The following is a 14620-nucleotide window of genomic DNA, read 5'->3' as shown; positions in this document are numbered from 1 at the left end:
CCATTTCAAATGGAGGGGACGGACAAGTGGTGGTGGCTCCGCGAGTGGTCTCAGGACCTTCCTCTCAACCGAGACCTGGAGCAATGCATAGCCAGACACTGGGCTGCAAGTAGCTTTAGGGACTGCTCCCTCAAAGCCTTTGGATTCATGGCCTGACAGTCGGCGCATGGGTTGTGGTCATGTTCCAAACACCATAGGCAGACGAGGTGTGAATCCGTCACCGACATCATGATGGACGCGTAGTCGACAGATGAAACCTAATGGCACGCTGGGGTACTATTTGAAGAAAAATCTCCAGATCCGGACTGATGCCTGGGAGAAATTCTAATGTAAAGAATCTGCAACTAGAAGTCTCCATCAGATACAATAACCATGATGCATAACAGGGGTGTTTAGTTTGGCATGTTAAAAAACAATCTATGCATACTGAAGCACAAGTTCCAAAATGCATAAGCGTTACAGGATTTTTTTTTTTTTTTTTTAAAACACAACATATTCTATACTCAAAATTTGCCAGTGGAAAGGTATTTATCTTCTCATTGTAGGCCTACAGCATCTATAATGTATTGCTCTTCTACATGTACTGCTCTTTGATGTGTACGAGGAACAGAATTAGTATTACATTGCCATCCATTACATCTAATGCTCTTCAATTAGCTAATGGGAGAGGAAATTAGCAAACGCAAAGTGGCAGGTAGCCAAAATGCAATCATATTAAAAATGGTTCATTCACATTTATACAAACATAATTTATTTTTGTTCAAAGCAGTAAAAGGGGATAAAATCTGAACTAGGTCATGACTTGTAAATACATTGTATCACTGAAAAGATATCCACTCTCCACTAGATCTCTCCTTGGATTCCTAGCAGAACTACACTCTTCAAGGTTAAGAACACTGAATTCATTGCAAGGAGATAACAAAAACAGTTTCTGTCAGTGCCCATGCAGTACACAGAACAAGTTATCATCGTTACAGTCAGTGCTGAAAGCCACTTATTTCAGAAAATGTCCAGCCAATAGACTCTTTAGAAGCCTACTGAATGCAAAAACATGAGGATATGACAGGCTCAGAGCTGCAAGTAACAATCCTACAAATTGGCAATCCACTGGTTGAGCATGAAATCCCCGGGGATTCACAGATGGAATCATGATGTGGCAGAATGGACAGAGACAGAGCTAGAACTAGAACTGATAAGTTGCGGGACGATCTCGACCTGTAGAAAGCACTGGCACATGCATTGGTTTACCCATCTCCCTGCACCAATATCCCACCTGAAACCATGCATACCCTTTAACATTGCATCCTACGTTAATGTAGGCTGCAGCCTGCATGTATTATTGTGTCCATGATGTCTCAGCGCCTGTTATGTTATGCTGTTAAATGTAAACTGAATGCCTCCCTGACCTATGTTTCCATTGCTGGTACTGTATGTGTCAACTATATTAAAAAGCCCAATAAAAAGATGTCAAAAAATAAAACAGTTCTAGAAAATGCTCACCCTATGTTCTAACTGTATATCTCATATGAAAATAGAACATAAGCCTTGAGGGTCTTAAACACAAGATTTATTATGTAGGTGTTAGATCAACTACATTCGTATGTTACAACTGATAAACATTTGGAAAAAATGAGCCAAAATAGCACTGTGATGGTCCTATCCGAAAGAACAAAATGAAAGGGCTTGCACAGGTAGTGTAGTGGCAAAACTGATTACTTACAGGTAGGGGTAGATTTGCAGCTTGAAGAATTTTCTGAATTCACATGTTGTGCATCATTTCACCATCTAGTGGTTGTGAACTAGGCAGCCCTCCACCCAACTAGCTTCCGACCTACTGTGTAAGTTCCTTCAATTTTGTTATCTCATAGGCACCTCACTTCTGGGGAGATGGGAGGGTTGCATGTGAATCCAGAAAATTCTTCAAGCGACAGAGCTACTCCTGTGGATAAGTAACCATTTAATTCTGCAGCCTTGACCTTTTATGGATTCAAATGCTGTGCACTGATTTTGTAGCAGTATTCTCAGTTTGGAGGCTGGATTGGAATGAGAGCATGCTGGATTCAGGTATTATATCAGCCTCTGTCCCACCTGTGCTTCTCTAATGATCTCAATATCCACTCAATAGTGCTTGTTAAAGGTATGTATAGATGACCATATCACTGCTATACATATGTCACTGATAGAAATGTTCCTTAGAAAGCCTAGTGTTGCATGTCTATATTATACGTACGAACCTTTTTGGCATGGTCCCATTGGACACAGTTCAACATATATTTGCTGGGGAAAAGAAATAAGAGCTGGCTTCCTTTCCTGACTAGTTTGCTTTCTGTAGGTAGTATGTGACTGCCCTCTAATGAGTAGAATGCCTTTCTGCATGTGTCTTTGGCTGCTGGAAGAACCTGGGAAGCTGAGTGGACTGGTTAATGTGGATGTGTGTGATGACTTTGGGGATGAACTGTGGATTTGTTCTCTAACACCCTGTCCTTGTGTATCTGTAAGTAGGGTTCCTATGTTTTCAGCACTTGCAATTTGGTGGCTTCTAGTTTAAACTCTGGAGCCTCTGAGCTAGGTATGCCTCCTTTATGCTGTACCTATGCACATTTGCCTGCTTGCAGTTTCTGCTACTTTTAGGGCTGGTTTGAAGCATGTGTTAGATATTCTCTTCCTGTACTGGATGACTGTCTGGGCTGTATTTTATTATTGTTCTGGTAGTTGTTGCATTAACTCTTCAATCTTCTCCCACTGCTGGTAATCATAGTGACCGAGGAGTGTTCTGCTGTTTGCAACATTCCACTGGGTGGTTAATACCCTCTCCATTTTCCTGCCTACCATTTCGAACTTCTTGCTTTCTTTATCCTGAGGTGACCCTGTGGATGTAGGAATACTGCTTCTCTGAATGTAGATATGAATACTGAGTCAGCCACTGTGTTGTATAGGTCCTGAGAGCAGTGTTTATATTTCTTTTCGATTCAAGTAGTCATCAGCTTAGAAAACGCAGTCTCTCTGAAGATATCCTTCATTTTGGTCAAGGATGATAGTTAGCACTGGGAGATAAAATATTCTCTACTGAGATGGTACGAGGGTTTGCAGTTGGGAGTAGGATGCAGCTTGTTCCTCTGAGTAACACCCCCAGAGTGCCTGCTGCCTATTTCATTAGAGATCTATACACTACTAATTCATCTGGCAGCGATGACCTGGAAGCAGTCCATTCCCTTAACTGGAGAATCTGCTTCTAGGTCTTGCCAACATTGCTCATTTGTGCCCTGTTCTTTGAAGAAGGAGAGGTCCTTGACGCTGCCCTCATGTTCACAGATGAACTCCTCTCATTCTGCATTATGTGATTCCACAATAGTTGCACATTCGAGTTCCATGTGTTCTCTCTCAATGGTTTGTCCTTGTTTGCCTTGGTGGGTTTCGAAATATATTTAACGATTTGTCAAGTTCCCTTATCTCTGCAACCAAGTCACCATATTTGCTTCAAGTCAATATTTTTCACTCGACTTTGAGAGTCCATCGATCGATGCAGAGTATCTGAGCTTCCATGTCCTTCACCTAAATCGACATGTTCCAATCGCCTTTCGATGTTAAAGCGGTGCCTGAGGGTTTGCCTCCAGAAGTGTCCTTGGCTTTGGACCGGTGTCCTCTTTATGCTTTTGCTTCCCTTCAGTCACCAAGTGCTTTGACACAGGGTGCTTTTGGGGACTGAGTCTACGTTTGTAGGCTTGGTCCCAGTACATGTGTGTGAGATTACCAGATGCCATTTCCTGGCCTTGCCATACTTTGATGCCTTGCACAACACCCCCAGGATCTCTAGGTGGTGGACTCTTTCTTCAGCGTCGGCACCCTTGCAGTCAGAGCCATCACAGTGTGTTCTCTATCTCCCCCACACTCCCCGAGACCATGCAGCGTATTCTCTGACTACTTGGACGACTGTCCGTGGAGGTTTTTTTTGGCAAAGAACTGGCAGAATTGTTAAATTGTCTGTATTCTTAAGTAGTTTCTTATTTTTTCTTAGTTTTTCTTCACTGGTCAATTCAGTTCTTGGATTATCATGGAGGTCTAGATACAATGCGTCCAGAAACAAAGGTAGAAAAAATAATCTAAAAATGACTACCCGGCAGATGGATCCAGGACATGCGCCTCAAGTCACAAAGAGAAGGACATGCTACCAAATGGTCTGATGCCCAGCAGAAAAGGAGAAAAAAAACAAGGAAAAAAAAACAAGGAGGCAGAAGACTACACAGGGAGAATTCTGGACCCATCTAGGACCCCGGAACTAGATGGTAGAATAATGCATACCATGTCAGTCCAGAAAAGACTCATGCTGCAACAACGGCATCCTCAAAATGACACTTCTGTTGGATCAGATCTCACAAGGAGCTTTTGAATTTTCTGAAAATCCTTCTTGCCAATCTATTTCACAAAACACAGGTGTAGGAAAGTACCCTCTTTCTTGGCATGGTTACCTCTATTTCCTGTCTGTTGGCAGTGTGTTTGACTGTATTCACTGGGATCCTGTTAACCAGGACCCAAGTGATTATGCTCTCACCCTTTAAGTTTGGTTAACTGAACCACATACACCCCACATCTGGCATATTGGTGCCCCCAGGTAAGTTCCTAGTATATGGTACCGAGGGCATTGGAGTACTAGAGGATCCCCATGGGCTCCAGCATGTATTATGCCACCCATTGGAAGCCCATGTAAAATGTAACTGCAGGCCTGCCATTCCAGTCTGCATAAAAAGGAGCATGCACCTTTTCATTACATGTCACTGCACCAGGTCACTGTAAGTCACCCATATGGTAGGGCTTCCTACCCCCAGATGGAAGGGTGCAGGTACCTGTGTGTGTGAGGGCACCCCTGCACTAGGAGAGGTGCCCCCACAAACTCCAGTTCCATTTTCCTGCACTTTGTAAGTGCAGGGATGCCATTTTCTGTGCGTACTGGACATATGTCACTACCTATGTACAGCGACATAATGGTAACTCTGAACCTAGGCATGTTTGGTATCAAGCATGTCAGAATCATACACCAATTCTGTTGCCAGTATTGGAAGTATGATTCCATGCACTCTGGGGGCTCCTTAGAGTACCCCCAGCATTGCTCCTACCAGTCTTCTGTGGATTTCCGGGGAGCCCAAGATGCTGCCACCCCTCAGACAGGTTTCTGCCCTCCTGCTTGAACAGCTCAAGCCCAGGAAAGGAGAACAAAGGATTTCCTTTGGGAGAGGGAGGGTAACACCCCCTCTCCCTTTGAAAATAGGTATTACATGGTTTGGGAGGGGTAGCTCCCCAAGCCACTGGTATGCTTTGAAGGGCACATTTGGTGCCCTCTGTGCATAAACCAGTTCACACCGGTTCAGAGACTCCCAGTCCCTGCTCTGGCGCAAAACTGGACAAAGGAAAGGGGAGTGACCACTCCCCCAGTCCATCACCACCCCAGGGGTGGTGCCCAGAGCTCCCCCAGAGGGTACCTGGATTCTACCATCTTGGATCCAAGGTGGGCAGAGGCCTCAGGGGGCATCTGAGTGGCCAGGTCAGGCAGGTGACGTCAGAGCCCCCTCCTGATAGGTGGTCACCTGGCTGGGTGACCAATCCCCCCTTCAGGGCTATTTAGAGTCTTCGTCTCGTCGGTTTTCAGATGCGGCTTGCAGGATTCCAGCAGGAGTCTGCTGCAACCCCTACTTTGACTTCTAGACACTGGAACTGCGACTTGACCCTTCAGGAACAGATCATCTGTATCCACGACGAAGACTCTGCTTGCAATATTGTTTCCACGGCTCCTCCAAGCTTCTGCAACATTTTCCTGGCTGTGCATCCTCTGAGGGCGGCAAGTCTTCAGTCTGCACTAGAAGGAAGAAGGAATCTCCCTGGGAGTGAAGGAGTCACTCTCCTGCATCCGCAAGCACCAACTACAATGACAACCAGCTGCTTGGATCTCCTCTCATCCTGAGCTATGTGGATCCTGCATCACAGGTGGTGGTCTGGAGTAGTCCTCTTAGTCCTCTCTACCAGTTGTCCAACTTCGGTGTAGGTAAGCCCTTGCCTTCCCACATAGGATAGTACCTCCCCGTGCACCGCGTCTCTTGCAGCTACCAAGTCTTGTTGGCATCTCCTCTAGGGATCTTCAGGCTTTGAGTAGCCCAGCCCCCAGCACTCCTTCCTGTGATGCACAGTGCTCTGCGTGCTTCTCCTGCGGCGTGGGACCCTTCTCCAGTTGTGCCACGTAGGCTCCTCTGCGACTCCTGGTTCCTCTTCCTGTGTGTCTCCTGTGGGAGCAGCCTTTTCTTCTGTGGACTCCCAGCCTTGCTCAGCGTGTCCCCCCAGGACTTCCCATGTGGTTTGAGTCCTCCTGGACCTTGCTGATCCCCGGCAGCCCCACTTTTGCTTCACCGCAACTTCTGCCTTTGCCAAGGCTCGTTGGTGGCTTTTCCACAACACTGACTGAAATCATCCATATGGCGTGGGACGTAAACTGCATCCTCAAGGAACACTTCTCCACCTCCAGGGCTGCATTGCTGACCTTCTTGGTCCTACCATCGACCAACTCCTGCAACTACAGACTGGTAGGTAGTGGCTCCAGCCACCACCAGACTCTCCTGCAACTTCTGGACTTGGACCCCTTTTTCCACAAGTCCTCCTCATCAGGAATCCACCTCTGGTTTCTTGCAGTCTTGTCTGGGAGTCGCATTTTCTTCCTTTTAGTCCTTTTGGGTGGTTTGGGGAAAATCCAGTAACTTACTCCTTTGTTCCTGGTTGCTGGGGGGCATTGTGGTACTTACCTTTGGGGTTTCCTAGTTCCCCCAGCTTCCCTCTACACACTCCACTGATCTAGGTGGGGGTCCTGCATTCGTATTCCATTGTTTTAGTATATGGTTTGGGCTCCCCCAGGGTCACTATTGTCTATTGCTATTTGCACTGGTTTTCTATTGCTATTTATGCCTATTTCTGATTACTAGGGTACATATCTAGTGTTACTTACCTCCTAGTGGAGGGTTGCCTCTCTAGTATTGTTTGGTAATTGTGTCACTAAAATAAAGTACTTTTATTTTTGTAACACTTAGTGTTTTCTTTCATGTTTGAGTGCTGTGTGACTACAGTGGTATTCCACAGCTACCTTTGGAGAGTCTAGCTTCTAGATACTGCTACACTATACTAATAGGGGATACCTGGACCTAGCACAAGTACCTTAGGTACCCATCACACACCAGGCCAGCTTCCTACAACAGGAAACCAGCCAATTGGCAATGTAACACAAGGAGATGTCAAGTAACTCATGCCAATATTACGCCCACTCACAGGGATACTTACTTCTGCCAAAAAAAAAAAAATAATCAGACTCCTCCAAAATACATTGAACATAATAAACTATGCAGGCATTTCATCATAATTATAATGGCATCTGTGATGAATGGCTCAAATACATCTTTAGTGCACGTGGGCCACTAAAGAAGATACACTAAGTAGTCAGTTTGTTTTTTACAGAAGTTTCAGAGTAACAACTCCGCATCAATGGGTTAAGCAAAAAGACGGCCAGAGTCATTTTTTATTTACAAAGAAAGGCAAGTGGTGAGTTCTATAAAAATACATCTAAAGAAGGCTTCTCGAAGGAGTAGCTTGTGAGCTATGGGAAGCGCTCCAGCTAGCTGCAAGTAGCTCTCCGGTGTGTAGCACAGCACAACAAATAAGAAACTTTTGTTTGGTTGAAGTAATATATGTATCCCAAAATTGAAAGGTTTGTCTTCACAATGGAAATGTGTGTGCTTTCAGAACTCATAAGCTGACATTTGGAGAAAAAATGATTTCCAAAATATATGCAAAGCCTAATCAAGCCATATTACTATTATCACCCTAGTGCATAGGTCTTCAAACTGGGGGGCGGGCCCCCCTAGGGCGGCTTCAAGTGATCCCAGGGGGGGCGCCAGACTCTGGCCAAAAGAAGCATTATACAGATAACAGGCCTTTGTTTTAAGCAGAAGCATGTTATTGCATTTTTTTAAAAGTAACTGTACTTAACTACAATGTTTAAATAGGTCTAGACGTATTTAAACATTGCCATCTTTATAAAATAATTGTGAAGAATTCTGAGGGGGTCCAATGAATTCCATTTTTCAGCTGGGGGGGCACGGCATAAAAAAGTTTGGAGACCTCTGCCCTAGTGACGGGGACATTGCAACTAAGGCTGCATGCACTGCCCATTTAAAGGTGTAGTTCTGGTTTCTCTGCATGATGCACCGAGGTGACCTATATTTGGTTCAGTGAGCGGAAACAAGAAACTGTTTTATGCATCTTTACATTTCTTCTTTGTGGGTTATCTACATTTGGAACAAAAGAAAGTGTTCCTTCTGTCTCTAAGATGAACTTTGGTTGGAACACAAAGAATTCTGATGTCCATTATAGCAAAGTGAATTCAAACTCAGATAAAGTTTTTGACAAAACCCAACCAAATGAACCAGTAAGAGGGACGAAATGTAAATGCTCACATAAAAGCCGTAACATGTGTATCCTTTTACAAAGGGCTGATTGTGCTAGTGAGCTTGCATAAGTGTTAAGATTTAGTAGGTAATGGTGTTGTCGATATGGTTGGTTTTTACAGGCTATACTCAAATGCTAGGAGCTGCAAGAATTGCCATTTTTGTTTAAAGTTGTGGTTACCACATCAGCCACCACTGCATATTATTTTCCTGGAAGCTTATGAGGGGCACATACAGTGCCTTGTGAATCAAAAGTACTAATGCTCGCATTATTGCACATCAATAACTACCTTCTGTACTTAACTTCAACAGATCCACATTCTATACAATACATGCTGGAAGGATCCTCATGATGTGTGCAATGTAACGAAGTACTTGAGGAGTTATCCCAAAATTAAACGTATGTGGCATACATGAGTATTGGCCTTTGAAGCACTGCTGCTAACAATGCTCGAAGAAGCATTCATTGATCTCCCAAGTAAGTCTTTTGCACAACTCTACAAGCGGTTAGTTGTCCAAGGCTGCCAGCAGCTACTGGCTTACATCTTGCATTAGATGTTCTGTTGGTGGGTGTTCTAAAAGAACTTCATACAAGGTTTCCATCAGGCTCTCTCCTGATTAGGGGTAACTTTTCATTTGTCAGTACCATCTCAAGAAGCAACAAGCAGTTTTGCTTGGAAGTCTTTAGCAGACACAAAATTAAAAAACAGTGGTAAATTGAGGCTCTGGTTGTAATTAGTGGAAAAATGCCAAAGCCATTAAATACACAAACCAGTCAGTAAAAAAATGACAGATCAGAAATCGCTGTATCATTAGTTTATGATAAATGCTACTAAGCTTTAAATTATACTAAGCACTATGAAACTCTTAGGCTACAGAGCATTTCATAGTGTAGCTTAAGGACTACTATGCAAACATAACTACCCTAGAACTGCTGTGTTTCTGACAGACCAGTTACTCCCTTAAGTGACTTTTAGCCAGCTTGTGGTTCTAGAAATAGGCTTCTAGTCACTGAAAGGCCTGTAGGGGCCAGCCCAAAATCAGAGTATCAGAGGGTGCTGACGAGGGACTGCCTCAGAAGGTGCTTTGAATTAGAAGTGTATTTACCATTGAAAACTGTGAAACAAAAGGTAAGGTCATTTTGTTTTAGCTCAGATACCACCTAAAGACACCTCCGTTCAATAACCGACCAATCTGACTAATTTAAAGGATACATCGAGTGTATCACTCAAAGAGGACTAAGAATCTAAAGAAACAGGAGGATAGCTAAAGATATTCCTATGTAATGTGAGTTTTCAGCAGTTCCCATGCAGTTAGAGAAAATCCTTTGTTAAACAGAAGGAGCTGCAACAGGTTATGTTTTGCCACAGATGAGTCTAGGAGAAATAAAAAATGTTGATTTCCCACACAGTCAGTTTGCGCCCATCTCACGTGACCTGAAAATAAAATAATTCAATAAAGCTGAAATTGCAGACATTCGGTGCAAGAGTGTGAAGCAAGTCAGTGCCACCCCAAATTAGTCATTGGTAAATAAATGCTTTCAAGGTGAAAAGACAATCCATTTTTTAAAAGGAGTAAAAGCTAAATATAGGACTCACGGGGATTCATATTTTATACTGCTTAGCAATTGGAAACACAGACTTCCTTTTAGTGTTAATAGAAAAATAAAAGCAATTTTAATTTGGAGAGCTTGTTTTCTGATCACATTGATTGATAAGGACTCCCTGTACAGTATTAGGCTTTGCAATACATTGTTTGGTACTTTGTGAGAATAATCTGGCTTGATCTCCTCTTTGCTCACGAGTGTCAGGTGTCACAGATGAATATTCAACATCAATGTGCCTTTATAAAAGAAACACGTGGGGCTTCTCCATTGTGCATGGTATCCACAATATAGTGGAATGTACTAAGACGTCACTAGCTTATGAAAATTGATGCACTGGTGTGCATTCTGGTCAAGTTTCAGAAGCAGAGAGATTCTCACTGTGTTAGCAACAAGTGTGCAGTGGCAAATGCCTTTAATAGTTTTGGTTTCAAAGACTTATAGCAAATAAATCTTATTACCTGGTCCCACAGTTGGCGGTGAAGGTGTAGGCACAGCAATGGGAATGCCAATACTACTGCTTCCACTATTTTCTCGACTTCCACTTCCTCCACTGCTACCACTGTAATATACAAACGTTGACTGTTTTGTTAAACAAAGAAACAAAATCGTGTATTTCTGATAGCACAAAATCTAGACAGACCTAAAAGCATAAATCAGATACTCCAATGTCGTAATTCCGGAAATGATATTCAACCAAAATACAAGTATTGCTTGTCTGCTGGTGGTTTGAAAATATCAATGTGGGGAAAATAACTCATTTTATACTATAAATCTCATCTTAAATTGTAAACACAGTAAAACCCATGGCCAGGTTTGAAGCACTGTAAGGTTGCATGAAATATCCAAAAGCATCAAGAGTCGAGTGTGTAAATATGAACATAGCTTCCCATTATTTTATTTTGGTTGGTCTTTAATATCTTGCACATACAACTTAGTACCAGTATGCCACCATCCACAAAGCAGCAATCATCTAGGCAGTTACTGTAAACATAACAAAAATACACAATATGTAAGAAATTGGATTATTTGGGGTAGATGACTACCCACCACAAAGGAATAATCAAAACCTTTATCAGGGTGGGTTCTCGAACTTGCTACACTAACCTGAGCTTAATCCCCTAGTAGGTATGGCACGGAGCAGAAACCCTTACTTTAGAGCAATACATAAAGAATTTATGCAGTACCAAAACAGTAAAAGTCAAAATGCAAAACAATTTTTAAAAAAATCCCAAACCGAATTATAAAATATAGTAAAATGTAATATTAAAACAACAGCACTAAGAAGAACTGGAGATGTGAGTTTTTTTTTTTTTTTTTTAAAGATTTAAGGTAAAATAGCGCCAAAATAAAATGAAAATCACAAGGCGCCAATGATAGTCTAGGATCATGGTGAATCAGGTGCAATTTGAGGCTATTATGACACAGCTTGTGTCAACCAGATTTGCGCTGGTCAAAGATTTTACTTTCTGACTTGGGGCCCTATTACGAATCTGGCGGTCTGAAGTGCTGGGGGCTGTATTGTTACGGCTCCAATGTGATCATAAAGTATTAATTTGGCCCCCTGCTCCACCATTCCCTCTTCCGAACAGCTTTCTTTGCCAACTGCTAGTGTTTGCATGTTTTTTTTATAGCCTGGTGGAAGTAGTATGTGGAGCTGTAGGCTTGTCCAGGGTAGACAAACCTTTCTTGGACTCTTTCTACGCACTGTCACACTGACCTGTAGGACTCCCAGCGGTGGGCCTCTGTGTGCTGCACTGTTTTCTGAGGGTCATTAGAGTAGTCTCTTGCCTTGGCTGTTGGCCTTAACAAGTACTGGCCTATACACTCTAGCCTATGCCAAAGCCCTTTACGTCTTCAAACAAAACTTCTTGACTGTTTGGGTAGTTCCTCGCTTGTCTTGAGGAAATTCGGGGCATCATGGTGGCAAAGAAGAACAAGGGAACTGCCCCTCTGATGAAAGAAGATCTTCAATCCTATCTTGGTGATCTCCATAACAAGCTTGCCAACATGATAACCACACAAATACAGGCTCAGAAGTCTGATCTGGCATCTGGGCTGGCTGACGTTTTCAAGGAAATTCATGCCCTAGGGAAGAAGGATGGTCCGGATTTTGAAAAGCTGCATGAGAACAAAACTAAGTTGGAAGATGAGATTACACTTCTGTGGAAGAAATACGCAACTGGATGGTAGGTCCAGATGTGACAACATACAAATAAATCTGACGTGTTTGGGAATAAAAGGAGAGGATAGTGTGCACTTTTGATCGGTGTTGTTTCAGGCGATCCTCAAGGTCGATAAAGTGGATCGTATTTCTATCTGAGCGCACAGAACTGGAGCTCCTTCCACTGAGGCAGACTCCCGGCCTCAGGATATTCTTGTTGAAGGACAGGATTCTAAATGTAGTACGGAAGATGGATAAGATTCCAATGTTGGATCACCTGATCAAATTCTACCAAGACCTCTCCCTAGTCACAATGAATAAATGCCGCAACATGGCTGCTGTCACTGCAGAGTTAAGATAGCGTCAGATACGATACAGCTGGATGTTCCCATTTGCTTTGTGATTCCGGATGGACTCAAAGAAACTAAATGCACACCAGAGGAGGCAAGAAAACATTATAGGCCCACCACAGAAGATTTCATCCTCTCCATCTGGTACTGATGTGGAACAGCGGCATAGCCCCAAGGAGAAGTTGGAGAAGTCCAAAGGGAGGCAAAGAGTATCTCGCAAATGAGAAGATGATTGAATGTTGGCTGCATAGAGCTGTAAGCCTTGGACAGCAGGATATGAACTTTTAGCTTACTGTTTGCTTTAGGGCCCACTATATGTAGGGACATTAGGGTTCTCTGGTACATCGAAGTGACTTCCCTTTTGAGACTTCTGTGACATTGCATTTTCATCCTTAACAGCCTGCAGTGTTTGACCACATTACATTTAGCCAAATGATGTTGTATTTGCTATTATAGACCTCCGTTTGTGAGTTTTGAATAACTATTGTGCAATGTTCATTGGGGAGGGGGAGTTAAGGGAGGTCCTGGTGAGGCTTCTGTGACCACAGTGTGTCTGTTCGACTGACCAGTAATTCTCCACTTTCTTCTATGATAATTATGGATTAGCTTTTGGGGGCAACACACTTCGGTGGAGGTGGTGTCTGGTCTTGGTTTCCCACTTCATTGTTTTGGGTCCTTGATAGCCCACCAGATCACCCTAAGGCATTTGAAGATTTTTATGGAGAATTGTAACTGGAAGACCCCACTGATCTTGAAGTGGCCCACACTTTTATTGACAATGCGTGCTTGTGCCGCCTCAATTGTAGCAACAGATAAACTGGAGGAACTCATAACAGATGTTGAGGTTTCGGCAGCAATTGTGGCTCTTCATCTCAATAAAGCACCCAGCCCAAATGGCCTTCAAATGGTTCTGTAAGTCTTAAGGTAGCATAGATCCAACACCTCACAGTCCTCTAACTCATTTCTCTATTCTCAATCAGTAGTCCTCCAACTCAATTCTCTATCAGTGACTCTCGCTGTGGCAGAGGCGCATCTAACTCTAATCTCTAAACTGCCTGATAATGAAAATGTCACTTACCCAGTGTACATCTGTTCGTGGCATCAGTCGCTGAGATTCACATGGTATGCATGAGCTCGCCATCTGGTGTTGGGTCGGAGTGTTACAAGTTGTTTTTCTTCGAAGAAGTGTTTTCGAGTCACGGGACCGAGTGACTCCTCCTTCTGTGCTCATTGCGCATGGGCGTCGACTCCATCTTCGATTGTTTTCCCCGCAGAGGGTGAGGTAGGAGTTGTACTATAGTAATAGTGCCCGCGCAATGAAAAATGTAAGTATGTACCTATTAAAGGATTAAATAATATATATACAAATGTACAAAATTGAAGGTAATTTCTGAACTGCTACAGGCTTCCGGGGAGGTGGGTGGGTCCATGTGAATCTCAGCGACTGATGCCACGAACAGATGTACACTGGGTAAGTGACATTTTCAGTTCGATGGCATCTGTCGCTGTAGATACACATGGTATGCATAGACTAGTAAGCAGTTAGTTCCCCATAAGCGGTGGTTTAGCCTGTAGGAGTAGAAGTTGTCTGAAATAGAGTTCTTAATACAGCTTGACCTACTGTAGCTTGTTGTGCGGATAGCACATCTATACAGTAGTGTTTGGTGAATGTGTGAGGCGTAGACCAAGTGGCTGCCTTACATATTTCCTGCATTGGGATGTTTCCTAAAAAGGCCATTGAAGCACCTTTTTTCCTTGTTGAATGTGCCCTGGGAGTAATGGGCAGTTGTCTTTTTGCTTTAAGGTAGCAGATTTGGATGCATTTAACTATCCATCTGGCTATACCTTGTTTTGATATTGGGTTACCTGCATGAGGTTTTTGGAATGCAATAAATAGCTGTTTAGTTTTTCTGATGTTTTTTGTTCTGTCAATGTAGTACAATAATGCTCTTTTGACATCTAATGTATGTAGTGCCCTTTCAGCCACAGAATCTGGCTGTGGGAAAAAAACTGGTAGTTCTACCGTTTG

The 14620-nt window shown here is 43.2% G+C and overlaps 1 protein-coding gene across 23 annotated transcripts in view; it reads right to left on the bottom strand.

Annotated features, from left to right (window-relative positions):
- Positions 1-14620, bottom strand: part of ABI1 (abl interactor 1) — a 343205-nt gene that overhangs the window by 88853 nt on the left and 239732 nt on the right. For all 23 annotated transcript variants that reach the window (XM_069211331.1, XM_069211328.1, XM_069211335.1 and 20 more), the window contains one exon: positions 10539-10639. In XM_069211331.1, the coding sequence (XP_069067432.1) occupies positions 10539-10639 (101 nt within the window). The remainder of the gene's footprint in view (positions 1-10538; positions 10640-14620) is intronic.

The sequence above is a fragment of the Pleurodeles waltl genome, chromosome 10, assembly GCF_031143425.1.
Source record: "Pleurodeles waltl isolate 20211129_DDA chromosome 10, aPleWal1.hap1.20221129, whole genome shotgun sequence".
In the NCBI taxonomy this organism is placed as follows: Eukaryota; Metazoa; Chordata; class Amphibia; order Caudata; family Salamandridae; genus Pleurodeles; species Pleurodeles waltl.
Note: the sequence above shows the minus strand (reverse complement) of the source record. Positions and strands in the feature narration are given on the sequence as shown.